The sequence below is a fragment of the Carcharodon carcharias genome, chromosome 17 (assembly GCF_017639515.1).
Source record: "Carcharodon carcharias isolate sCarCar2 chromosome 17, sCarCar2.pri, whole genome shotgun sequence".
NCBI classification, from domain to species: Eukaryota; Metazoa; Chordata; class Chondrichthyes; order Lamniformes; family Lamnidae; genus Carcharodon; species Carcharodon carcharias.
The window spans coordinates 57794204-57820138 of record NC_054483.1 but is presented as its reverse complement, the minus strand read 5'-3'; the positions used below and the strand labels follow the sequence as shown (position 1 = coordinate 57820138).

The following is a 25935-nucleotide window of genomic DNA, read 5'->3' as shown; positions in this document are numbered from 1 at the left end:
TGGCACACTCCTCAAAGCGAGTGAGGGACCTAATGTCGGCCACTCCACCCTCAGTCTGGGACCCTTCCCTGCTGATGTGAGCCAGCTTCTCCTGCATGAAAACAGATGGAGAGAGTGTGAGCAGGACACATGGCACTGCCTGGAATGTTTGTGCGGTGAGCGGAGCCATGGACAGGATGAGGAAGTGAGCTCCAGGGGATATAAGCCTGGTGGAGATGTGAGAGTGTGTGTGAGAGTGAGTGGTGTTGTCCCTTGAGATGTGAGATCCCTCTGGATCTGTGATGGGTTTGTGAGTGTGAGTTGAGAGTGATGAGATGGTTCGCTTACCCTGGAGGAACAGATGAGAGCATTCACCCTCTTCCTGCACTAGATGGCTGACCCCCTCTGTGCTCCGTTGGCACTGACCACCACTGCCACTGCCTCCCAGGCCAGATAGGTGACTCTGGTGGACCTCCTGTGGTCAGAGCGGGGGTAGACAGCATTGTGGTGGCCTTCTACTGCATTCAGCAGGCACGCCAGAGAGGCGTCACTAAAGTTGGGGGCTGTCATCATCTTTGCTATCGGGGCCATCTGTCACCTGGAGCAGTCCTGGTCTGTAGGCATGTCTTTTAAATATGGTGCCTGGAGCAAGGAAGCGCTGAAGTCATGGTGTCGCGGATAAATCTGAGCCTGCCAGTCAGCGATCTGGAATGTTTCCCATGAATTCATTATTAATGATGCGGGATGCACCAGGAATAGGACAATACAGCGTGAAAAACCCCCCCATTGTGGCAGCCGGGTAAAACAACTTTTTTCACGCCCGCTACCACACTTAGCGCAAATCTGGGATGCCTCCGCCCACACTCATAGATCTGTGCAAGTCCATTTTTGCCACATTCTTACTAGTCAAAGCTCAGAAGTGGCTATCAATCTCAGAAGTGGCATAGCCCAAACCAGCCAGCATTCAGCCGAATGCTAGCTGCAATGCTGGAGGAACTAAAACAACAGAATGAGGAGGAATCTGGAGGTACAGCCACGTACAGCAAAGGGATGGGGAATACCGAGTTTACTTTCAATAACCAGCTCAATAAGAACTTTTTTTATCTGGTCTCAGGCTGTTATGGTCACAGGCAAGACCAGCTTTCATTGTCCATCCCTAGTTTCCCCAGAAGGTAGAATGAGTTTCACTTGCTGCACTACTTCAGAGAGCTGTAGAGCAACACAGTGGTGTGGGACTGGAGTTATATAGGCCAGACCGGGTGAGGATGGCAGGTTTCCTTCCCTGAAGGCCGTTGTCGCACAATAAAAACATGCAGTGGAGAAGATGGCCTGAGTAGAAATAATGGTTGATCCCACATGGCATCTTAAGATTTTACTTTCACCATAAATGAATGAAAGCTTCTATTTAAACAAAGGCTAGTGGAAATCTGGAACTCTTGCCCCCAAAAATCTGTGAATGCTGATCAACTGAAATTTTCAAGAACAAAATTGATAGACTTAGTTAGGTAAGAGTAGCGGGCGATACTCCAAATGTAGGAGTTGGAGTTACAGTACAGATCAGTCATAATCTAAGACTGGTGGGACAGGCTCAAGGGACTGAACATTCTATACATGTTCTGACCAAAATCTTTTAATCCTCAGGTAGGTCCATGGGTGGAGGTGAGAATGGAGATGGGTGGATTGGGGGTGCTGCAGTGATGGGAAGGAATGGAAGCTGAGTAGCAGATGGCTGTGGCCTATGGTATTGCCCTTCCTGCTCCTCCTGGCTTCATGTTAAGATCATTGGGGAATATGTTTACTTCCCTCATTTTCGCTGGCCCGCCCTGTCCCTTTAGGCTAGTTAGGCTGATGCAAAACCAGGAAAGTTAGTTGTTGCTTACAACTCCTAGTCTTTAACCAGTTTTGGAGAAAGGAATTTAAACAGGCTTTAGGCTCCTCATAAACAGGTTTAAAGTCTGTTGCTTATGTTAAAGGTGTTTGCCAGCGCCAATATGACATTGAACATATTTCAGGTGTCCTTGGGGTACAGGACATAGCCTTATGCAATTGCTCCTTCCCACCCTTTCCCAGCCCCTTGTATTGAGAAATGAGTGAGTGGAGGTCCAATTTCACACCCCCTCCCACCTTAGTGTATGAACTGAAAATACAAAAGGGTACAGGGGAGATGCTCCTCAAATATCTCTATAGAAACTTTCCTCATGACCCAAGTACAAATATGATGCTACACAATGTGGAGTGGAATGAGTTCAATCTCTATTTGGCAACAGAACTCTCAATGGTGACAGGTCACAGGTATGTGGTTGAAAAGCAAGTCTATATTTTGATAAGCTTGCCTTTTTCAAGCTTTGTTTTCCTGCTTATTTGAAAGGTTTGTGTAATCCTTTAAACCACTTCAAGAATATCACATTGGTGGATGAATTCAGTGCTGTAACCCTTCTGGGGCCTGCACTTGGTAAGAGCATAGGCCAGAGAATCAGGCCCACAATACTGTAGCCACATGTCCAATCCAAGGTTACTTTGACATGGGCTCCTGAAGGTAGTGTGCAAACACTAAAATTAACTTTAGGCCTTTAGTGTTTCGTAATAAGTGTGAATTGAACATATTGACAAGGCATTATGCTGCTCCCCTAACAACCCAGTCTCATATCGACTATAGGTGCCATGACTGATACCACCTTGACGCCTCCAAAGACAGATTGAAGCCAATCAAGTAATCGGCATGGTGTAGCAACATATTCTTAGCTTGTTGTTTAGGGGAACGCGCTTTTCCAGAAGCTAAATTCCATTTGCAACCGTTTTCAGCTGAAACTGATTCTATCATGGCCTGAGGGCGAAAGGCTGGGGAAATAACCTGAAATCAGATTATGTAAGATAATGTGTACACCATTATTGACATTCAGATGAATTTACGAACATATGAACAAGCAGCAGGAGTAGGTCATTTGGCACCTTGAGCCTGCTCCGTCATTTAATAAGATTGTGGCTGTTCTGATAGTCACCTGAAATCTGCATCCTGCCTATCACCCCTTTGCTTACCAAGAGTCTATCCACCTCTGCCTTAATAATATTCAAAAACTCTGCTTCCACTGCCTTCTCAGGAAGAGAGTTCCAAAGACCCACAACCCTCTTGCGAGAAAAAATTTCGCCTTATCTCCGTTTTACATGGGCAACCCCTTATTTTTAAACAGTGACTAGATTCTCCCATGTAAGGAAACATTCTCTCCACATTCATCCTGTTAAGACCTCTCAGGGATTTGGGGCAAATATATTTTAAAAATATATAGATGGACACCATCCGTTTAATATTTTATGGTGTTTTTAATTAAACAAGGTGTAACTTTAGAATTATGTAGAACACGAGTAGGCCATCAGCTCCACAGGTCCTTGGCAGTGTTAATGCTCAACACACATCCTCCCGCTCCTCTTCATCTAACCCTCCCAGCATAACTTCTCTCTTCCTCATGTATCTATCTAGTTTCTCCATAAAGCATCAATGCTATTCACCTTAGCTATTCCCTGTGGTAGCGAGTTCCACATTCCAACCACTCTCCGACTAAAGATGTTGCTTCTAAATTTCTGATTGGGTTTATTTGTGATTATCATGGCCCCAAGCTTTGGACCTCCCCACAAATATCTTCCACATGTGTACCCTTTCAAACTCTACCATTACCTTAAAGACCTCCGGCAGCTCACCCCAAAATCTTTTTCCTTCCCTAGAGGAAAGAACGCTATTCAGTTTGCCCTTTTCTGATAGTTATAACCTTTCAGTTCTGGTCCTTGTAAAGTGTAGGACATGTACAGTGCACTGAATGTTCAAGATGCAACAACCTTTGAGTGCAAGGCTCAACTGTTGGTGGGGGGCGGGGGGGGAAAAAAAGAATGATTTGTGCAAGGTACACTAGTTTCTTACTGGGATTTATGCTCAAAATGAGCAGTAATGGTCTGGGCTGGTAATGATTATTTTCTTTAATGTGCTTGCTATCTGCAAGCTGCAGCTTCTGCAGCTTACATTCCATTTTCTAAAAAGGCCATCAGGAATTACTTTGTCAATGCATTTGAGTCTTGTTAGCAGAACCTATTAAACCTCTTGGATCTGTCATCTCTCCATAGTACATGGAAAATTCACTGTCCATCATATTTAAAAATATCAATTGTATTAAGTGTGTCACACAAAGCGTGTGTTGTATTTGAACTCATATGCGTTTAGTGCTGATTCATTCCAACACTGATTGGGAAAATTAAAACTCCCAAAAGCAGCATTCCTCCAATTAATCCTCTGCTTTTTCTTTCAAATCCACTAGCACATTTGAAAAAAATTGCATGTTTTGTAGCATGTTTGGTTGTCATTTATCCTTCCTCAAGAAGATAAACAATATTTCTGTTCTGTGTTAAATTCAATTTGGATGGGACACAGTTCAGTTCAAAACTCATTCCAAGTCCCAGGAGAAAATTAACAGCCAATAAGCTGGGAGAAAATTAATAGCCATTTGGGCAAGCATCGAGTAATAAAGAAAGCCAGATGGATTTGTTAAGGGCGTATCATGTTTCGTTAACTTGGTTGAGCATTTTGATGAGGTATCAGAGAGTGCAGTTGAGGGCAAGTGCAGTTTAATGTTGAGTACATTGACTTTCAAAAGACAAGTACCACGTATGTGTCTTGTTAGAAAAATTGAAGCCCATGAGTATAGAGAGATAGGAGCAGCATGGATACAAAATTGGTTAAGGGATCAAAAACAGAGTTGGGCTGAGTGGCTGATAACCGGAATGGAGAGAGGTATACAAATGATGTTCCCCAGCATTAGGTACTAGGATCACTGTTGTTTTTGACGTACATTAATGACTTGGACTTGAGGGTAGGATGTTTTATTTTAAAATTTGTACATAACACAAAACTTGCAAGTGTAGTAATTGGTGAGAAAGGTAGTAGTAGACTTTGAGAGGACATAGACAGGCTTGAGGAAAGGGGTGGTGGGGGACATGCGGCAGATGAAATTCAATGCAGAAAAGTATGAGACAATAGGTTTTGGTAGAAAGAATGAGGAGAGACAATGCAAATTAAATGATACATTTTAAAAAGAGTACAAGAACCGAGAGACCTGGGTGAGGGACATGCACAAATCTTTGAAGGTGGCAGGATAAGTTAACAAAATAGTTAATAAAGCTGTTGGGATCCTGAGCTTTATAAATAAGGCATCAAGTACAAAAAGCAGGAAGTTACCCTAAATGTGTATAAAACACTAGTTCGGTCTCAGCTGTCGTGTTGTGTCCAATTCTGGGCATTTCATATTAGGAAGGACCTGACAGCTTGGGAGAGGATACAGTGGAGATTTACTAGAATAGTTCCAGGGATGAAGGATTACTGTTACATGGAATGACTGGAGAAGCTGGGATTATTCTCCTTTAGAGCGGACAAAGAGGAGATTTGGTAGAAATGTTTAAAATCCTGAAAAAGTTTAGATAGAGCAAATAAAGAGAAGATATAGCCAGTGGTTGAAGGCTTGTTATGAGGACATAAATTTAAGACAGTTGCTAAGAGAACCAGAGGTGACACAAGGAAAAGATTTTCACTCACAGGTTTGGAATGCACTGCCCAGTAGGATGAGGATATAAATTTAATAGTAGCTACCAAAGGAATGGGATAAATACTGAAGGAGAAAAAAATTGTAAGGATATAAGGTTAGGGTGGGGAATGGGATTTACTGCATTGCACTTTGAAAGGTTTGGTGAGGCAGGGTAGTAGAATGGGTGGACAAGATGAAGTTCAATGCGAAGAAATGTGGAGTGATTAATTTTGGTAGGAATAACATGGAGAGACAATATTAAATAAAGGGTACAATTTTAAAGGGGGTGCAGGAGCAGAGGGATCTAGGGCATGTTATTGAAGATCTCAGGACAGGTTGTGAGTGTGGTTAATAAAGCATACAGCATCCTAGGCTTTATTAATAGGAATATACAGTACAAGAGCAAGGAGGTTGTGTTGAACTTGTATAGGATATTAATTCAGCCTCAGCTGGGGTATTGCATCTAGTTCTGGGTGCTGCACTTTAAAGAGGATATGAAGGCATTGGACGGAGTGCAGAAAAGATTCATGATAATGGTTCCAGCAATGAGGAACTTCAATTATGAAGATAGACAGGAGAAATTGGGACTCTTTTCCTTGGAGAAAAGAAGGCTGAAAGGAGATTACCTGAGAGGTATTCAAAATCTTGAAGTCTGGACAGAGTAGGTGGGAGAAACTGTTCCCACTGCTGAAAGTATAGAAAACGAGACAGCCGTTTTAAGAGTAATTGGCAAAAGAAGCGATGTAAGGAAAAACTTTTTCACACCAAGTTATTAATGCTTGGAATGCACTGGCTGTGTGTGGGGTGGAGGCAGGTTCAATCAGCACATTCACAATTGAATTAGACTGTTATCTGGAAAGGAAGAATGCACAGGGTTATGGGGAGGTGGGCGAATGACATCAAGGGAATTGCTTATCTGGAGAACTGGTGTAGATGTGATGGGCTGAATGGCCTCTTCCTGCACTGGAATAATTCTGTGTTTAAATGGCCTCCTGTGTTGTCCCATTCTGATTTCTCTACCTGTAGTGCTGTTTAGTCCTGCAGATGGCACTGTGATGGGCTGTTTCATTTCAGATTATAATGTACACATGAGCTGCTATTTTATAGTGAGGATATATCACCCTGTTATTGTACAATCTGCTCACAAGGTTTCCAAAGGTTGCTCAAAATATTTTCTGAAAATGCTGTCACCAACTATTTTAACAAAATTAAAAGAATTCATCTTTCACAGTAATATGGAACATTTATCTACTTTCATGTCGTTTAGTAGAAGAAAAATTACACTTCTGATATCTGTTGCAGTGTTTATTTTGTGTTCTGTAAGCTTAAAAATACTAAGAGAAATGAGACAGATGAGGTGGACACTGGAGCCAGAGAGTCAAAGTGGATGCTTTCTTAATTTGCAAAACTGAAGAAATGAACAGCTAAGTCTCAAAGCCAGCTATCTATTTCTAGTAGAGAGTTAGTGAAGAAGAATGTTAAATGCATACATTTGTCAAATGGGGAGAGAGAGAAAGGCACACAGCTTGCCTTCTTATTCTAAGTTGATTATTCATTCCAAAACTCAATTTAAAAAAACTAAGGGAAAAAGAAAAGAAGGGAAGAGCTGTTGAGGAAGTGAAAAACTAGTCCACGTTGAGGGGACCTGTCTCTTAGCATCCATAGTTGGGGAAGAGCAAGTAGAATTTGGGAAAGAGTATTGAAAGGTTAGCTATGAGGTTAATAATCATGGAGGAAAGGAAACAGAAGGATACAGGAATTGAGTGAGTTGCTCAAAGAGAGAGAGAGAGGTATAAGCTGTGATAATGAGGGGTGTTTGGAAAGGGAATTAGCACTGACAGGCTGAAGGGGTAGAGAATTTAAGAGGACCAGAAAGCACAAGTTATTTGGAGATGGTAACACATTTAACACACTAAATCAAACCACACACACCACAAGGCATATTTTGGGACAGAAAAAACAAAATTGCTGACTAGTTATCAAGTTTTGCAAATAATATTAACAATATTGGGATAAAAATTAGATCTCATTGTGCTTGTTTTAGGGAAATAAAGTGGCCAGAATGTTGGCTAATTTCAGGTCCTGAGTATGCATTATGCTGGTAAGATTCCCTGGTAGCTACCTAAAAGAGACATTACAGCCCTAACAAATGAGGGGGTTAACTACTGTTTCTGACCCCTTTGCTGAATTTGGATAATGATTGGATATGGTACCAGGCCTTTTCTAGGGTTACCAACTCAGCTGGAACATATTCCTGGAGATTTCATCATGTGACCAACCACATCATCTGGTTAAAGTTATTTTTCCCCAGCTCCAATTAACAAATAAACAAAAGTCTTTAAAGAAAATGAAATTACAGTTTGTTTTAAGCACTCATTGATTTTTCTCCAGAGCTGTTTTCAGCAGTGTCCAGGAGACAAACCTTTAATTTCTGGAGAGATGGCATCGGGGTAATTTTACAAGGTCTCATTTGTATGTAATGCCAAGGATTTGTAAAGTGTTTAGATTGGGGAATCACAGGTTCACTCTGCTTAATATTGTTCAATGACCAGTTTTAAACAAGAAATTGTAAAAACTGTTGCTCTGAAGGAGCTGGAATATTCTGCTGTCTCCAAAGTACACCCGTTAGCTCCCCATCAACACCCCCCCCTCCCAAAACCGATGCTCTACACCACTACCTTTCCACACGCCCCTCTCTAAATGTTCCTGCATACAAAGGAGTATGATATTCTTTCTTTAAAATGGTCAAATTGCCTGTGGAGATATGACAGAAGCTGGCAGCTCAGCAAATAAATTGTGATGAGCGCCAAAAACCAATTTCAAGTCAACCTCAGGCCTCCTGGTTGGGAAGACCATTCCACGTGATTCTCAATTCAGTTCTGAAAATGGGTCTAAAGGAATTTCTGGCCAGTTATATCAGCGGGGACTAGTATCTGTAAGATCTGCCTTGTAACCTGTTAATTGAACGGGTTCGCTGTTTTACACTGATGTATCGTTGTCACCTTTAGACAACAGTGCGACTCAGGTAAGCAGTTGAAGCTGAACTTGAACATTCACTGCCACAGGAAATCTTGTGAAAAAAAACTATGGCTGGGATTTTTTTGCATCGGGCATGTTCGGTGGTATAAGCGGACAATATGGCAAGAAGGCCAAAAATCGGTTTCATGATGTCGTAAAACCAGTTTGCAGTCGTCCACTCAGCCCGTCGATGGCGGGCCACATTCCCCACCATCGGACATTAGGAACCTCATTATAATACATAAGTATATCATTATAAGGCCAGCCTGCCAGACTCATCTCCCCTGCCGCTGGATTGTCCGCAAACATCGGCTGGAAAGCATATCTTGATAACTGTGATATGCTAAAGTCAGGACTTACTGCCAGGGCCTTGCTCACATCAAGGACATCCTAGGAGCAGAAGATGCTGGAGCCCGACAGCAGCAGGATCCTGGAAGAATGTCCATGGCTTGCTGGGTGGAATCTCATGGACGTGGATCTGCTGTGAAGCAGCTCATGGAAGTTGGAAAGTCACCATTGGTACTCACAATGGATGAGAGGGTGGGTGAGAAAGGTTCAGGATTGACTGGGATAGGAAGAGGTGTCGGGGGGTGGGGTTGGGAGAGGGAATGAAGGTGTCAGGGGAGTGAGATTTGGGGGACGGAGCACGGGGCGGAGTGGGTAAAGGGGGAGAAGATGGCAACTGGAGAGGTAGGTGTAAGGGGGGGTGTAAAGTGTAAGGGAAGGGGTTTGGAGGGGGGAAGGAATGCAGAGAGGGGAGGGAACCCAGGAGGAAGGAGTGTGGAGAGAGGATGAAGTCTGGGGGAACGAAGGAGTGTGGAGGGGGGATGGGGTCCGGGGTATAGAAGTAGTCAGGAAGGGGGAGGGAATAGAGCATGATGAAGAAGTGAGGGTGCCTGAAGGAGTCGGGAAGGGGGACGGAGCAAGGCTGGAGGAGAAAGTGAGATTGGAGGAAGAGGTAAGGCAGGAGGAAGGAGTCGGGGGAAAGACCAAGGGTGTCAGAAGAATTAGGAATGTCTGAGGGAGTCAGGGAAGAGGAGGACTAAGTGGGTGGGAGGACTAAGTTGGGGGAAAGGGGTCTGGAGGGAGGAGGGCTGGAGGGGGAAAATGACCGAGGCCAGAGTGAGGCGGAAGAGTGGGAGGATGAGGGTTTGCTGGTTGCGGTAGAAGGCATGGCGAGAGTAGTTGGTGTAGACTCAGACAGACATGGACCCTGGGGGTTGGGAAGGAGGAGGTTGGGGAGGTAAATGTGGGTGGGAGTGGGATTCTTGGGAAGGAAGGGAATGTGCATGTTCACCTGAACATCTCCGAAGGAAAAGTGTTGTAGCTGGTAGGTCACGGAGAGGAGGTGGAAGATGCTGCCGGTGGGCGGGTGCGTGATATGAAAAGGAAATGGGTGACTGAGGGAGGAGAAAAGACGGGGCAGCGCACAAAAAACTGAATCCAGACCATACTGACCAAATCAAAAGTGAAACAAGAGTCGTGGTGGGTGAGATCAGGTGCTGCATGCAATTGTGATCAGTGGGTGGGTGGAGATGCAGGTCAGCTCAGATGGACAACTGAAAGTGAACCCCAGCAGGCAGCATTCAAAATTCTCAGGACATTGAGCTGTGTGAGATATGTGAAGGATCCACGTGCATGGGAGACTTCTTGTACGAGGTTCCGAAAGGCTCTGACACACACGCTCCTTCCTCCAGAATCACTCGTTGGCCAGCTGCTCCCTCTGTGGTGACAGAGGACGGGGTTGAGGGGCTCACAGGCAAAGGGGACTCGGAGGGAGAGGGCAGCCTCTGAGATGCCTGAGTGGATGATCCAGGAGTGTCCAGCTTCCACTCCTCCTCCCTTTGGGTGCCCAGGGGCCCCAGCCTGACTCGTTGAGGGGAAGGAGCACCTGGGGTGACAATGAGGTGCCCCATTTCCCTCTTGCGTTGCCACTGCAGGAACTCACCCATGACTATCGCGATGGAGTGCAGGTCTGCACAAATCTCTGCGTTCTGCTGATCCACGGTCTCCATGGAAATCGCCATCCTCCCCATGGAGACCTCCATATGCACATGTGGAGACCACTTCATCAGAAAGCAGGTGGACACTCTCCTCCGACTCGTGTGCCACTCTGCTGAGAGCTTCCAACAGCCCTGAGTGATGTTCCCACACCTTCTGCTGACTCTCCAGGATGAGTTGGAAGGCCAAATCTAGAGGCTCATCATCTGACTCAGACCTTATAAGGGCTGATCCCCAACAGTCGTCGGAGTGCCAGGGAGCTCGGCTGAACCTGCCTCCTCCTGCTGCGGACATGTGTGCGTGTGGTGACCACCAGATTGTGAACCCGAACCTGTTCTAGATCTAGGTTCCAGTGCGGTGTGTCTCTGCGCTGGTGCAGGGTGTGGGTAAGCGCTGTGACGGGTCTTCCTGGCTGCTTATTTCCAGCTCTTCAGTGTAGGAGATGTCCTCTTGGCTGGAGGTGAGGACGTGGATGGAGCTGAGGGACTGGTTGGCTGAGGGTGTTGGTTGCTTGGCAGAGCTCCCTGTGAACCAATGTAGAGATAATTAGTGCATGGCAGCAGAGTCACAAACAGGAGAGAGAGAGCACACACAGTTGCATTGAGAGAGGGATGAGGTAGTGCAGAATCCTCACGAGGGTGCTCGCCGCCAACCTCACCATCACCACAGGCACGGTCCACATCCTCACCAGTCAGTGCGATGGCACGCTCCTCAAAGCGAGTGAGGGACCAAATGTTGGCCACTCCACCCCCGGCCTGGGACATCCCCCTGTTGTTGTGAGCCAGCTTCTCCTGCATGGAAACAGATGGAGACAGTTTGAGCAGGACACATGGCACTGCCTGGAATGTTTGTGTGGTGAACAGAGACATGGACAGGATGAGGATGTGAGCTCGAGAGGATATGAACCTGATGGAGATGTGAGGGTGTGTGTGAGAGTTAGTGGTGGTGATACTTGAGGAGTGAGACCCCTGTGGTTGTGTTTTGGGTTTGTGAGTGTGTGAGTTGCGAGTGGTAAGAAGAGTGAATTATCTTGGCTGAACACATGAGACCATTCATCCTGTAGCGGCACTGGGTGGTTGTCCTCTTTTGCAGGGCATTGGCACTGACCACCGCTACCACTGCCTCCTAAACTAGATTAGTGAGATTGCTGCCCATTCTGCAGCCAGAGCCTCCATGGCATCCAAAAGGCGCTCGAAGGACGAGTCATTGAATCTGGGGGCTACAGTCTTTTTGCCTTTCGGGATCATGAGCTCTTTGCAGCAGTCGTGGGCTGGAAGCACAGAGTTGTACACACGGCTGCATTTTAAATATGGCATGTGGCGTGATGAAGCCGCGCGGTGACGGCGTAGCGGGTGAATGAGAGACTCCCCACCATGGAAATGGCGTGTTTCCCATGAATGCATAATTAATGTGGTGGGTTTGGGACGATACAGCGTGAAAAGCCACCGTTGCATCTGCAGTTAGTGTAAATTGGGGACGAATTTGCCCTATGTTTTCCTTCCCTTCAGTTTATCTTCTGAAGGTGCTGATTGATCTAGTTGTGCAGTTCCACAATTGACAAATCTCCCATGCAAGGGCCATTCTTCCTGCTTTGGGCAGAAATCGTGAATGAGAACCCTTTCTCCATCCACATGTGTGTACTATATCCACTGGTGCTCACTAGTTCGTGATTGTGACTCAGAATCTTGGGCTGATTTCTCTCTCTGATCACAGTCTTTCAGCTGATGCAGCACAGGCTGGGGATCGAAGTTGTTATAGATTTTCCCGATGTCCATGAGATATAACATAATGTGCTTCTGGCTGGTGAGATTCCTTATGGGCGGTGAGGACTGGTTGAAATTTGCCCCATTTATCAGTAATCTCATTCAGTGGCAATGCGATTTGATTGATAAAATATTTCTTAAATTTTAAAACTTCAATTTCAAATAACTTCAGTTACAGATTGCTGCTGTTATCAAATTATCTGCTGTTTGCCTATTTGCGACAGTCAAGTTTGAACAGAAATAAGTAAGAAGCCATCCATAATGAAAAGAGAGCTTTTTTGGTTACATTGCTTTGTGATAATATGGAGACAAATTAATCATTATGTGTGTACATAGAACCTTGAAGCCTTCCTTGGGAAAAATGACAATTATGAATCATGTTTGTACTTTTTTCAACATGATTCCAAGAACTCAATAAGTGTAGCTATGTGTCATGTGTGCAGACACTTTTATGTGTGTAATTATGTACAATAAATGCCTACAAATTTATATAATGCATCAATACACAATAATACACAAGAAGCTATCTGGAAGCTGTGGAATATAAGGTCAAGATTGCACTGTTGCAGCTAAGAGACAGAGAACCATGCAGTGGGGATCTGCAATTTTGTAATATATTGAAGTGTGCGCTAGGAGTGAAGAATTGGCAGATTTAATCTTGTATATGTTGCATTTTCAGTTGAAATACTTGAACTATGTTCAGACAAAGCAGGAAACATCAGTGTGTGCTTTGTTTATTTTCTTTCAGAGGGCAAGGTTGAAGTGACGAAAGAAGGAGTTAAGTTGTGCACCATGGGACCAGGCAAGGTGTTTGGTGAACTCGCCATTCTGTACAATTGCACCAGGACAGCCACAGTGAAAAGTAAGCTCCTCTTTGATGCACAATGTGCTGTTTATGTGATCACGTTATAATTATGTAGCTTTGCTAATTTCTTGTTATGTGACCCAGGAAAATTGTACTATGTGTAATGTTCCAAGCTGAATTTAACACAATTCTGCCCAATCCACTAGAATTGGATAGGTCATGTTTTATATGCAATTTATATTTTGTAGTTATCAACTTGAACCTGATGTGCATACTTGCAAACACAATTAATTAGGCTTTCTAATTTTTATTTGAGGCAGCAGGGAGAATGGATTTTCTAAGAACTATAACCTTAAATCCTCTTTTTTTCAAATTATAAGGAACATTTGTTCCATAAGGCTTGAGTTTGAGCAATTATTTTCAGCAATAGGCAAATTGTACTGTGATTGCGGTCCTTTAATAAGGTCATCTTTAAATTGTAACTGCTGAACACTAGTTTTAGTAGTTATTTTATTTTTGCTGTTTTAAGTTACAAGGTTTTATATGATACAGAGAAGGTGCACGGTCTATTTGGGAACATCACAACTTGAAAAGGATTTTTTTTCTCTGAGGATTGATATAGTATTGTTCAATCAATCAATCACTATATACATTCTCTCTCTCACACACACACACACTAATGTGATTGAAGTTTACTCACTCATTCACTCTCTCTCACTCTCACTCGCACGCAGATGCACAAATGTGATCGAAGTTTGCATTCAGGTCTTTTGCCAAAATGATTATATTGAGGTCTTTTCGTTTGTCTTACTATCCCATTTATACCTGAAAGTAGGCCCTTTATCAGCATTTCATTGTTCAACACAAAGTGTATTTTGGTAGTTCCATTGCAGACAGCCTTGAAGGACACGGCTATCAGCCTGGGCTGACATAAGTGATGAGGTAACATACTTGACCTAGTCCTCACCAACCTACTTGTCTTTCAGAGTTACATCATTGAGGTAAGAGATATGACCATGTACAGGAATACTGTATGTGGAGAAAAACAAAAAACTGCGGATGCTGGAAATCCAAAACAAAAACAGAATTACCGGGAAAAACTCAGCAGGTCTGGCAGCATCGGCGGAGAAGAACAAAGTTGACATTTCGAGTCCTCATGACCCTTCAACAGAACGGTTCTGTTGAAGGGTCATGAGGACTCGAAACGTCAACTCTTTTCTTCTCCGCTGATGCTGGCAGACCTGCTGAGTTTTTCCAGGTAATTCTGTTTTTGTATACTGTATGTGGAGCTGCTTTTGGAGGCTGGCTTTTAGCCTTACTGGGGAGGGAGAAAAGAGGATCCACCAACATGGAAGAGGTCCAACAATTATCTACCACCAGAGTCATAAGCTCATGCCACTCAAATCTATATTTGCAATAGCAACTATGGGCTAACAACTAAAATGGCCAACTATTCATCTCCAGCTCATTCTTCTTTTGTTTATCAATGATGAATGATGACCTTTTGGATATTCAACCCTTGGCCTTTTTGGTCAGTGCTACCTCCTCACTATGCTTGTAGCTTCACCTCCACCTCAAGTCACTGAGTTGTTGGGATGCCTGTTTCTGAGCTAGTGCTTGGTAAGGAACGAGTGAGCAACAATGCCTCTTGATCAAGGATATCTTCTTCTTCAATCAGGTTGACATTCTTACTAGAATGGAACTAGAAAAAAAGTGTTAAAGATTGTAGTTTGGAGAGCGAGTGTATGCTGTCCCTTTTACACCCAAACCTCCCAATCAACTTCTGAAGATCTGTTTGACTCACTGGGTCATGTGATTAGTCACACATCTCACTACCCCTGGCTTATTGCTATGCAATTAACTGTAGAGAGAGAGATATGAGGAGGGATTGAAGAGACTTTTTTAATGCATTTTGCAGGATGTGTGCATCGCCGGTTAGGCCAGCATTTATTGCCCACCCCTAATTGTCCTTGAGAAGATGGTGGTGAGCTGCCTTCTTGACTGCAGCAATCCATGTGGTGTAGGTACATTCACAGTCCTGTTAGGGAAGGAGTTCCAGGATTTTGACCCAGTGACAGTGACGGACGGTGATATATTTCCAAGTCAGGATGGCGAGTGGTTTCGAGGGGAACATCCAGTTGGTGGCGTTCCCATGTATTTGCAGCCCTTGTCCTTCTAGATGTTAGGGGTTGTGTGCCTATATACTTTAGAGCTTAAAAGAATGGAGAAAGTTGGGATAACTATTCAATGACTCTCCTGGAATTTGTCCCTCTGCCTGCACAATGTCTGCAGAAAGCTTCAGAATTGCTGACTTTTTAATTCATATTTTTAAAATCATATCTTTTTTTTTTTACTGATCTCTATTCTTTGACCTTTTCAGTTTCCTTGCAGTTCGTTGTGTGCTCAGCATGGGGTTTGAGTATGTGTGGTCCCCGATGGAGTTGGTTTTCCTGAGGGCCACCTTCGCTGCGATAAACAATCTCTGCTGCGAATGTTGGTGTCGTAAAATGCTTTAAGAGATTAGCCGTTGACCCAGTGAATTTGCAGAGTTGGGGAATTACACACGAGGCTATGGGTTTTCACAACTTCCATTATGGCTTTCGGGCTTTTTTCCTCCATTGCACAAGCTGGCTACCCCAGCTGATGTTGATCAATCTGGTCATTAGTAGATGCCCATACTAGTAGTTCTCTAGACAATTTGAAAGATTAAAAGCATCATAACACTTCGATTTTTGCCTGAAGATCAGACAAAATGTAACTCGAAATCTCACTCAGATTGATTCTGACAGCTCCATTTATTCTGCTATGAAAATTCTCAAAACTAAGACCATAACACTTAGTCAACTTCTATTGATGAGACTGCTATAATTCCCACTATGTTGCCTTTAAAACTTGTGACCAGGAAGAAAGAGTGTTTTAATTCAATGCTTGAAAAAGAAAAACATTTTTACTGTATATTGGAACTCATTCATTTGGCATTTACAGAAACATTTAAAACTTTTGCAACATTTGACCTTCTAGTAATTTGTAAAAGTCAAAAACAAATACCCTTACAATTGATTTTGGTATGGATTATGTTGTGGGGTGGCCGAGTTGATCAGCAGACACTTCTTAAGTGGAACACATTCTGTTTATTTACAAGGCACTCAGCAGCTATACATGTGTGCTTTCACATCAAACCTTACCTCTATACTTCTGACTACTCACTACTGACTACAGAGGTTAGCTTGTGCTACTCTTCCATTGGTCACACAAGATCATGCAATCGTCCTTTATAACGCCCTTCTTAAAGGTATGCTACACATTAGGTAAAACCATAATTACCACATCCCTCACCCTTTACTCAGAACATTTACATTTACAATTTTCCCAAAATAGCAAATTATTTACACTGATCGGTAATTTACAAATTCAGTCTTTCTGGGGGTTTCCTTATGCGTGTAGAATGTCTCAGCTCTACGACTTCAGATGCTTTGCTAGGAACCTCCTTCTCTGGAGTTGATTGAACATCAGGTTCTCCACGGGCACCTGCAAATCTGTTTCCTCAACTCTTGCAGGTACAAGAGACACTTCAGACACATCTGTACTTGGTTGATTTCTCTCAACAGGGAACGTTGACCCGGTTGTGAACACTGGTTGAATCGTTTTTTGGTGCTTTGCTTCTCTCTTCCTTGGATGATCCACATGTCTTCATATAATTTGGCCTTCCACCTCCACATGGTAAGATAGAGATTAAGTCACTGCACTTATTTCACCTGGTAACCACTTTGGTCCTTCTCCAAAGTTCTTCCGTCTCTCCCACAGTAAACTTCTTCTCACGACTATGCCAGTCATGTCTAGTTTTCTGACTTCCCTGACTCCTTTCCATTCCCCCCCCTCAATTTGACACTATTAAGCTCAATCTAATCCTGAGATGGTGGTTCATGAATAACTCTGCAGTTGTGACATCTGCTGTTGTGTGAGGTGTGGTCCTGTAATGGAAAAGAAAGAGTGCCAGCTTGGTTGCTAACCAGTTAATTTTTTCATGCCTGACTTGAAAGTTTGAACTGCCCTTTCAGCCAGTCCATTTGAGGAAGGGTGGTATGGTGAACTTTTCACATGAGTGATACCATTGGGGCCAATAAACCATTGAAACCCAGTGCTCGTAAATGTTGTCAGAAGCAACAACTTCTGGTAGTCTATTAATGGCAAAACTTTGACTTGGCTTCTCAATTGTAGCAGAAAATGTTCATGACTTCACCTCATATATGTCCATCCATTTTGAGTGGACTTCAACAATGAGCAGAAACATTGTTCTCATGAAAGGTCCCACATAGTCAATGTATAATCATACCCATGGCCTTCTTGGCCGCTCCCAAGGGTGTAATGGAGCTGTCGATAGTAACTTTTGCAATTGTTGACATTACACACAATTCTTCACTAAACTCTCTGGGCAGAATTTTGTCATCAGAGAGCAGGGGTCGGGGCCCGCTTGCCGATGCGTAAAATGACAGGATGACATCGGGCGGAACACCCGACATCATCCTGGTCCATTTAAATTTTCAGGAGGGCGGGGGCGCAGCAAAATCAACTGCGGGCCCGCCGACCTATCAGTGGCCAATTGAGGCCATTGACAGATCAATTAAAGTACTTAGTGTACCTGCCCGTCCAACCTTTAAAGTTGGCAGGCAGGCCAGGAGCCCCAGCGGCAAATAGATAAAACATGAAACCCTCATCCACGGGCGGGATGAGGTTTCATGCAGGGTTTTAAAATTTTTAATAAAGTTATTATGTTAATTATGAACATGTCCCATCTCATGTGACACTGTCACATGAGGGGGGCATGTTAGGGAATTTATTTTTTTCTATTTTTAATAATTTTAGAAGTGTACGCGATCTCCCTGAGGCAGCACCTAGCCTCAGGAAGATGTGAGCTTTTTCGTACCCATGCGGGAAAGAGCGCACTCTCACTTTTGGGGAATTCTCCCCCCCCCCCCCCCCCCCCCCCCCCCCCCCGCCCGCACAGGAAGCCCATAGCGCTTCCCGCCGGAGTTGCCCTGGGCGGGCACGTAAAATGGCGGTGGGCCCCACGTCACTGGTGGGGATCGTCTCCCCGCCCACCGGAGATTGGGTCGAGCCCACCTGCCCGACAGGCAGAAAATTCTGCCCTCTATTTCTGCATCTATCCCAGGCCACCATAGATAGTGATGTGCTGTGCTCTTCATTTGGGAAATTCCTGGATGTGCGCTGTGTACTTCAATTAACAATGACTTTCTTCCATTTGGAGGAACTATCACTCTTACTCCCCACAATAAGATTGGTTAGTTCATATCTTCTGTTGAAATACGGTTTCATTTTATCAGATACAGGCTCTTGTAACCAAGCATTAAGCACTTGTTTTCATACTTTGGATAAGACTGGGTCTCGACTTGTCGAACCTCTGATTTGACAAGCACGTATTGGTGAGGAATCTAAAATTTAACAATAAAACAAGTTCTTGCGGAACTGGGACATCCTCATCATTTTCTTGTAAAGGCAAACGACTCAATGCATCAATGTTTACAATTTGATTTCCAGGCCTATTTACAGAAATTTACTCATATTCTGCCAGGATTAAAGAGTTTGGATTAAAAGGGTGTGGAGCCGATTGCTGCCTGCAATGGGCTGCGTGCCACCCTTTTATGTGCACGGGCCAATTAAGGATCGCCTAACGTGACGCATGGCCGATAGCGCCCAGCGCTACCTGTGCAGGTGGGGGGAGGAGGGAGAGTCAGGGCATGCGCATGAAAGGGCGCAGAAATCTCCAAGACATGGAGCTGCTTCAGGGAGATTAAGTACATAAATAAAAGCTCAGAAATAATAAAGTTAAAAATTATTTAGACCTGTGCCCTCGTGACAATGTCACATGAGCTGGTACATGTTTATGAATTGTGCAAGAGCTATTTATTTATTCAATAAAACCTCCAGGAAACCTCATCCCATCCGTGGATGAGGTTTCCTGAAAAACGCAAAGGCTGCTTGGGCTCTTCACCTGCCCGACAACATTAAGGTTGGATGGGCAGCGTTGATAACTACTTTAATTGGGTTTTTAATGGCCTTAATAGGCTGTCGACAGTTTGGTGGGCAAGCAGCCGCCTCCAGTGTGCACCCGCCGAACATAATATCTAAATGATGTGCGCTGACATCGGGATGCATGCCCAACGTCACCGCACGTCGTTTTCCGCGTCGGCATGCCAGGCCCGACCCCGCATGCCAATGTCAAAACTCTGGCGTCCTCTGTTTTGACTACAGTTACATTTTTGCCTCATGTATGTAGGTTCCAGTGTTCTTTTTTCTTTTAAATTTGCCCAGATAATTATTAAAGTTGACAATGCCCTTGGTTTAGTGGTATTTGATCAATATTCTTTTCAGATTGAATAATATCAGTGCCTCAGGTTTGTCCTTTCATTGCTTCAATAATATTTCTATGTCATTACCTTCGATTATCTTCTTCATCAATCTTCAAATGATGCTGGGGGTCTTTGTACCAGTTAGAAATCCCTCTTTCTCTGCCTTCAGTCTAGTCTCATTATTTAACTCCCTCTACTCTTTACATTTTTCTGGATCAGAATCACCTTCATTTGGGGTATTACCATTCTACAACATGTTGGCGTGTGATTTAAAGTTTTTAAAACAAGATCTAATAATCATAAGTTCTCAGCACCTCCTGTTGATTATATCTTGTATTGGACCTGCAACTAATCACGACACCTAACTAACTTAATAGTCCACATGGCAGTCAGTGTCTGGCCTGCTTGAGGGGCGAAATCACCTACTCCTGTTCCTATGTTCCTATATTTCACATGTAGCCAGGGGCATAAGACATACTTTTTCTGAGTTATTAACTTTTCTGATAGTTGTCTATATTCCTGTAAACTATATTGAAACAAGTTTGTTCAGCAGCCTTTTTTCTAACTTATTATCAATTGGCTATTTAAAAAACACACACATTCAGAGGCTTATGTGATGTGACTACAGATCTTTGTGGGTGATTTAAGGGATAGCCTACAGGACGAAAAAAAGTACAAGGTCATCTTAATCACTGAGCTTTGATTATTAATAATTCTAGGACACTTGACTCACTGTAGAACTAATATTCCTAACAGTTGATAAAATGAAGCAATGAGAGCAATTTAATAATAAATATAAAAGAGGAACTGACTTTGAAAATGTCAAAGCTTCACCTCAGATGTTAAAGGAAGGCTTCTTTCACAAATATCTGGATGTCTCAATCTGCTTTACAGCCAAATAAATGCTAATAAAATGTAATCACAGTTATAATGCAGGAAATACAACCGCCTTGTATTCCTTGTATTCAAGGTTCCACAAATGGCAATGCAATAGATGACCAGGTAACCTATTTCAGATCAAAAACAAAAACAGAATTACCTGGAAAAACTCAGCAGGTCTGGCAGCATCGGCGGAGAAGAAAAGAGTTGACGTTTCGAGTCCTCATGACCCTTCGACAGAACTTGAGTTCGAGTCCAAGAAAGAGTTGAAATATAAGCTGGTTTAAGGTGTGTGTGTGGGGGACAGAGAGAGAGAGAGAGAGAGATGGAGTGGGGGTGTGGTTGTAGGGACAAACAAGCAGTGATAGAAGCAGATCATCAAAAGATGTCAACAACAATAATACAAAAGAACACATAGGTGTTAAAGTTGGTGATATTATCTAAACGAATGTGCTAATTAAGAATGGATGGTAGGGCACTCAAGGTATAGCTCTAGTGGGAGTGGGGAGAGCATAAAAGATGTAAAAAATAAATAAATAAATAATTTTTCTCTTTTTTTCTCTTTTTTTATAATGGAAATAGGTGGGAAAAGGAAAATCTATATAATTTATTGGAAAAAAAAAGGGGGAAACAGAAAGGGGGTGGGGATGGGGGAGGGAGCTCACGACCTATTTCAGATGTTGCTTGGCCAAGGCATCAGGAGGACTCATCTACTCTAATTCTAATAGTCCCATAGGATCTTGTACATCTTGACACTGAACGAAATGATCAAAATGATAGAAATATTGTTAAAACAATAAAAGAGCAAACATGTGGAACTAACTTGAAAAGAATATTATTCAAAAACCAACGAACGCAAAGCATTACTAACTTCTGAGAGAGAGATGTAGCCTCAATTTAACAACTCATCTGAAAGACAGCACCTCTGATAGTGCAGCACTCCCTTCATACTACACTAGAATCTCAGTCTAGGTCACATGCCCAAGTTAAATAGAAACTACCAACCTTGGTATTGTTTCCAGGAAACATGTCCAACCAATGCAGAACAGCAATAAAAATAGTCTTGCGTTTATATAGCACTTCTCATGACCATCAGATGTATCAAAGCACTTTACAGCCATTGAAGTACTTTATGAAGTGTAGCCACTGTTGTAATTTTGAAAATGTGGTGGACAATTTGCGCACAGCAAGCTCCCACAAACAGCAATGTGATAATGACCAGGTAGTAGTGCCATGAGATCGTTAACATCCACACGAACAGGCAGATGGGCCCTGTTTTAACATCTCATCCAAAAGACTGCCGTGTTCCCTCAGTACTGCACTGGAGTATCACCTTTGATTCCCCCTGGAGTGGAACTTGAACCCAGAACCTTGCGGTTCAGAGATTTGCATTCTACTGAGCCACAGCTGGAAATGCTGAACAGAATATTGAGCCATTTAGCCAAAACAGTAGAATTTGAATCAGTTGTGCTAAAACTATAGTTCTGGTCAGACCACAACTTGTGGTATGCAGTTCTGACCACCAAGTTGTTCAAGCATTGGAGGGAGTGCAGAGAAAACCAGATGGCTGATCCCTGAAGTAAAAACTCTAGACTCTAGAGGACCTGAAAAGGGGGCATCTGGAAATTGATCTCTTAATCCTCGAGATGAGCTTCCAAACACAATTCCACACCATCACTAAGACCGCCTATTAAACCTGCATAATACTGTCCATCTCGGCCCTTGCCTCAGCTTATTGCTGCTGAATTCCTAATCCATGTCTTTGTTACCTCTAGACTCACTAGTCTAATGCCCTCCTAGCCAGCCTCCCAGGATCTACCTTCCATAACTTGAGGTCATCCAATGCTCTGATACCCATGTCATAGCATGCACAAACATGCATTCACTAACCACCCGTGCGCTCACAGACCTATATTGGCTCCCGATATAAGCAGCACATCGATTTTAAAATTCTCATCCTTGTTTTCAGATCCCTTCATGGCTTCACCCCTCCCTATCCTTTTATGGTACTCCAGCTCCATAATCGTCCGAGATATTCACACTCCTCTAATTCTGGTCTCTTGAAATTCCTGAAATTAATCACTGCACCATTGGCGTTGGTGCTTTCAGCTGCTTAGGGCCTTAGCTCTGGAATTCCAGAATTTTAAACCTTTCTGCCTCACTACCTATCCTTTCTCTTTTTTAGGTACTCCTTAAAACCTACCTCATTAACCAAGCTTTGGGTCATCTGCTCTAATATTTCTTTACGGGACTTGATGTCATATCTTGTTTTATAATGCTCCTGTGAAGTGCCTTAGGATGTTTTATTTTGTTAAATGTTCTACAGAGGCACAAGTTGTTTTTGCAGAGGTACGTAAAATAGTAAACTGTTTAATAAAAGAAAATCTGGAAAATTAAACAAAATTGCAAGGGTAGAATAAGGAACACCATTCAAAATAGAAAAAGGTAAACTTGGGTCTGTAATCAGGTAGTTCACCTTTGTGCATTGGAATAAGCGTCAGAGTAGATGAGTGGAATCATTTTGAGCTACAATTAAAATCTCAAGAGGACTACAGTGTCTTTCTGGGTGGATGAATTATAGTGGAATGAAAGTTCTTTTTCATCCATAATTAATTACTGATCTTGTGATAATGATCACTTCATTGTATGCGAAGGGTTTTGTGGAATGTCCTCAATGTTTTAGGCTGTATTTAAATGCAAAGCTTTCCAATGTACTTATGTTGTGATGGCCTATGTGCTTTTCAGAAAAAAAACACTGTTTTACGTTGGGGTGATGGTCCCTTTAAGATCTAGATATCTTTGAAAGGAGATTTCTGGTAAAGCAACTGGCTTTCAGTAACTGATCATATGACCAAGTAGCCTGTGAGATAAATAATAGAAATAGGGTCAACCAGAAGTTAATTATAGGGGGAGCAGGTTCTTGGTTGTGTTTCTGTTTTGCAAGCAGTTTCAGTTTAGTTAATTTAGAACAAGCTGGCTGCAGAACAGGAAACATCTTTTTCAAACAATTCAATGAAATTCTATATGCTGGCTAAAAGAGTTAAACCTCTCATTAACAGAAAGACTCCCAACAGTGAGTTGAACTTCTGGGATATCCAAGCTGAGAAAAGAGAGAGAGAGAGAGATTTCTTAGATGCAAGACTCCACAGTTAAAGAATATTAGAACTGGGAGAGTCCTAACCTGAGTTGGCTAAACTTAAGATGCTATTGACCCCTGTGTTGAATGGAGAGTTTACAATAGTGTGGTGTTAGAATAGATTTAAAGGGCCATCCTTGCGGGATTTAAGTGGTAGGCCCAAGCTCAACCCTAAAATGAAGCTTTGAAACAGTCCTTAGACCAAGTGGTTAATCTCCAATTTCTGATAACTATCTAACTTGAGTTACTGGGTATATAAGTGAAATAGTTGTAGAAGGAAATTTGAGTTAAGATGTTTGGTTTAGAGTATAAAAGTAACTGTTCTCATTGTACTTTTAATATCTCCAACGTAACTGACTAGTTAAGATAGAATGTGGTTATTAGTATCCATGTTCTTTGAATTTTGTCTAGTATAATTCTTTTGTTTCAAACCATGATCCTTGTGGCTTCTTCCTCTGAGTAAATACCTGGGTTTTCAGATTCTGAAAAAAAACTAAACATGTTACTGATCTCCACCAAGATCATAACAATGTATGGAGACAAGGAATATACATAATAGGTTCTAGTATGTAATTCTGCTGTTACTTACACTGCACATGAACATCAATCCTCTCCTTAAAGGCCTCAATATTATCTGCTTCAACCACTCCATGTGACAGCAAATTCCATATTCTCACCAAACTTTCTGTAACGAAATGCCTCAGTGTATCAGAATACCAAATTGCCACAAACATCATCATGTGTTTAAAACATCTGACAATAAAATAACCAATTATCAACTCATTTCTAACACAGATATACATCTTTTAAATATTTCCTGAAGTCTATTCAGTAATAATATAAAGATCTTGACAGACAGGAACAAACCATAAACAAGTCCTTATTTTAAAATAAAATTTAAATTTTTAATTTCAGGCAACACTTCAATCGAGCTAAATGTTGTTTACATAAACCAGGCTTTTATCATCGTGTGTGCCATTTTGTGCATTGTTAGCTCTTAATATTCAGTAAGTAATTCAAGTATTTGAGCAACCATCATGTTTTTCATACTATTTTGATGCTCAAGTGTGGTTTGAGAATGTTGGTTGAGTATGATAAGCTTCTGCTGGAGCAACCATTCTGAGGTTGACTGAATATAAATCTGAATTCAGATGTGAGGATGCAATTAGGGTCTTTAATTTTGCTGCAGCTGGTGATAATGGAGCATTGAAGCAGCAGGTATGGAAAGATTATGACCATTTCTGTTTTATCTTCTGTAGGCAAGTATCAATGATGTGAAATGATTTGATGAAGACAGTTGGAAACATGTAGCTAATTTATTACATCAATGGTATTGCAGAGAATTCCTTGGAGGTGTTTAAACAAGTCCGGCAAAAGCTAAAATGATAATATAATTACCATGCATTCTGCAAATTGAAAGGAAACCAGTATCACCAGAATTGTCTGCTGTTTAAGTGCAGTGCAAAAGAGGAGAAAATCTGTATTCCAAAAAACTATAGAAAGTAACCTGCTCATTGGTTCAATTTATTTGTTGAGTGGCTGGGCCATACAGATTGGGAAATATCTAGGTCAGATGCCTAGTTTATGCAAAAGAAGTTGATCTTAGTCCAGACCTTAGAACTGCCCAGAGTACCTGATTCGTTCCTGTTCGTCAACCATTGACTTCTTTGGGGAATCTATATCAGTGGAATGTGGGTGAAGAGAGGATTAGTTTGCCTGTGACAAACCCTGTGGTACAATGGCCTGCTAGTGTCTACCATTGAGGCTCACATCATGAATAGTGGTTGTTTTATAAATGATGGACTGGTAACATGATGCTCTGATAAACCCATAAGCGGCTGGATCAAGACTGTCACTTTCAAAGTTCTGAAAACATATCACCATCTCACTGCTGGTGCTTTGGCAGACCAAATGAGAGGGATAAAATAGCCTAGAACTGATTGTTGACAATAGTAGTGGACAGTCACTGAATGTGGTCTGATGACATTACGTGAGCTGCTTTTGTAAATAGGTTAATGCCTCCTTAAAGAATGGACTGAGAAATATCAAGAGTAACTGCTGCACCCTTGTTATATAGAACTGGTAGATTGTAACCATGACACTAGAAAACTGAATCAACAAACTAATAAGAACATTGGAGAAACCAGCCTACCATGCCATTTCAATTTATATTAAAAGTCAGCAACATTAAAAAGACAACTATTGCTTGATTGTATATGTCTGCCTAAAATACACAGCATCACCCATACATTAATTAGTTTCTAATATTGCTGAGTTTTTGAGACATTGTAATTAAGGCACTGTGCAGTCCACGTAACCTTTGTAAAGTGCAAATATCTCTTGTTCAGATCTGCTGAATTATCTAAAGAAAAATCAGTTTATCTCAAAAAGACATCATGCAGCACCAATAGACCAACGTTGTCCA

The 25935-nt window shown here is 42.5% G+C and overlaps 1 protein-coding gene across 2 annotated transcripts in view; it reads left to right on the top strand.

Annotated features, from left to right (window-relative positions):
• The window catches only part of prkg1b (protein kinase cGMP-dependent 1b), an 809007-nt gene that overhangs the window by 313338 nt on the left and 469734 nt on the right, over positions 1 to 25935 (top strand). For both annotated transcript variants that reach the window (XM_041209924.1, XM_041209923.1), the window contains exon 3: positions 13071 to 13184. In XM_041209924.1, the coding sequence (XP_041065858.1) occupies positions 13071 to 13184 (114 nt within the window). The remainder of the gene's footprint in view (positions 1 to 13070; positions 13185 to 25935) is intronic.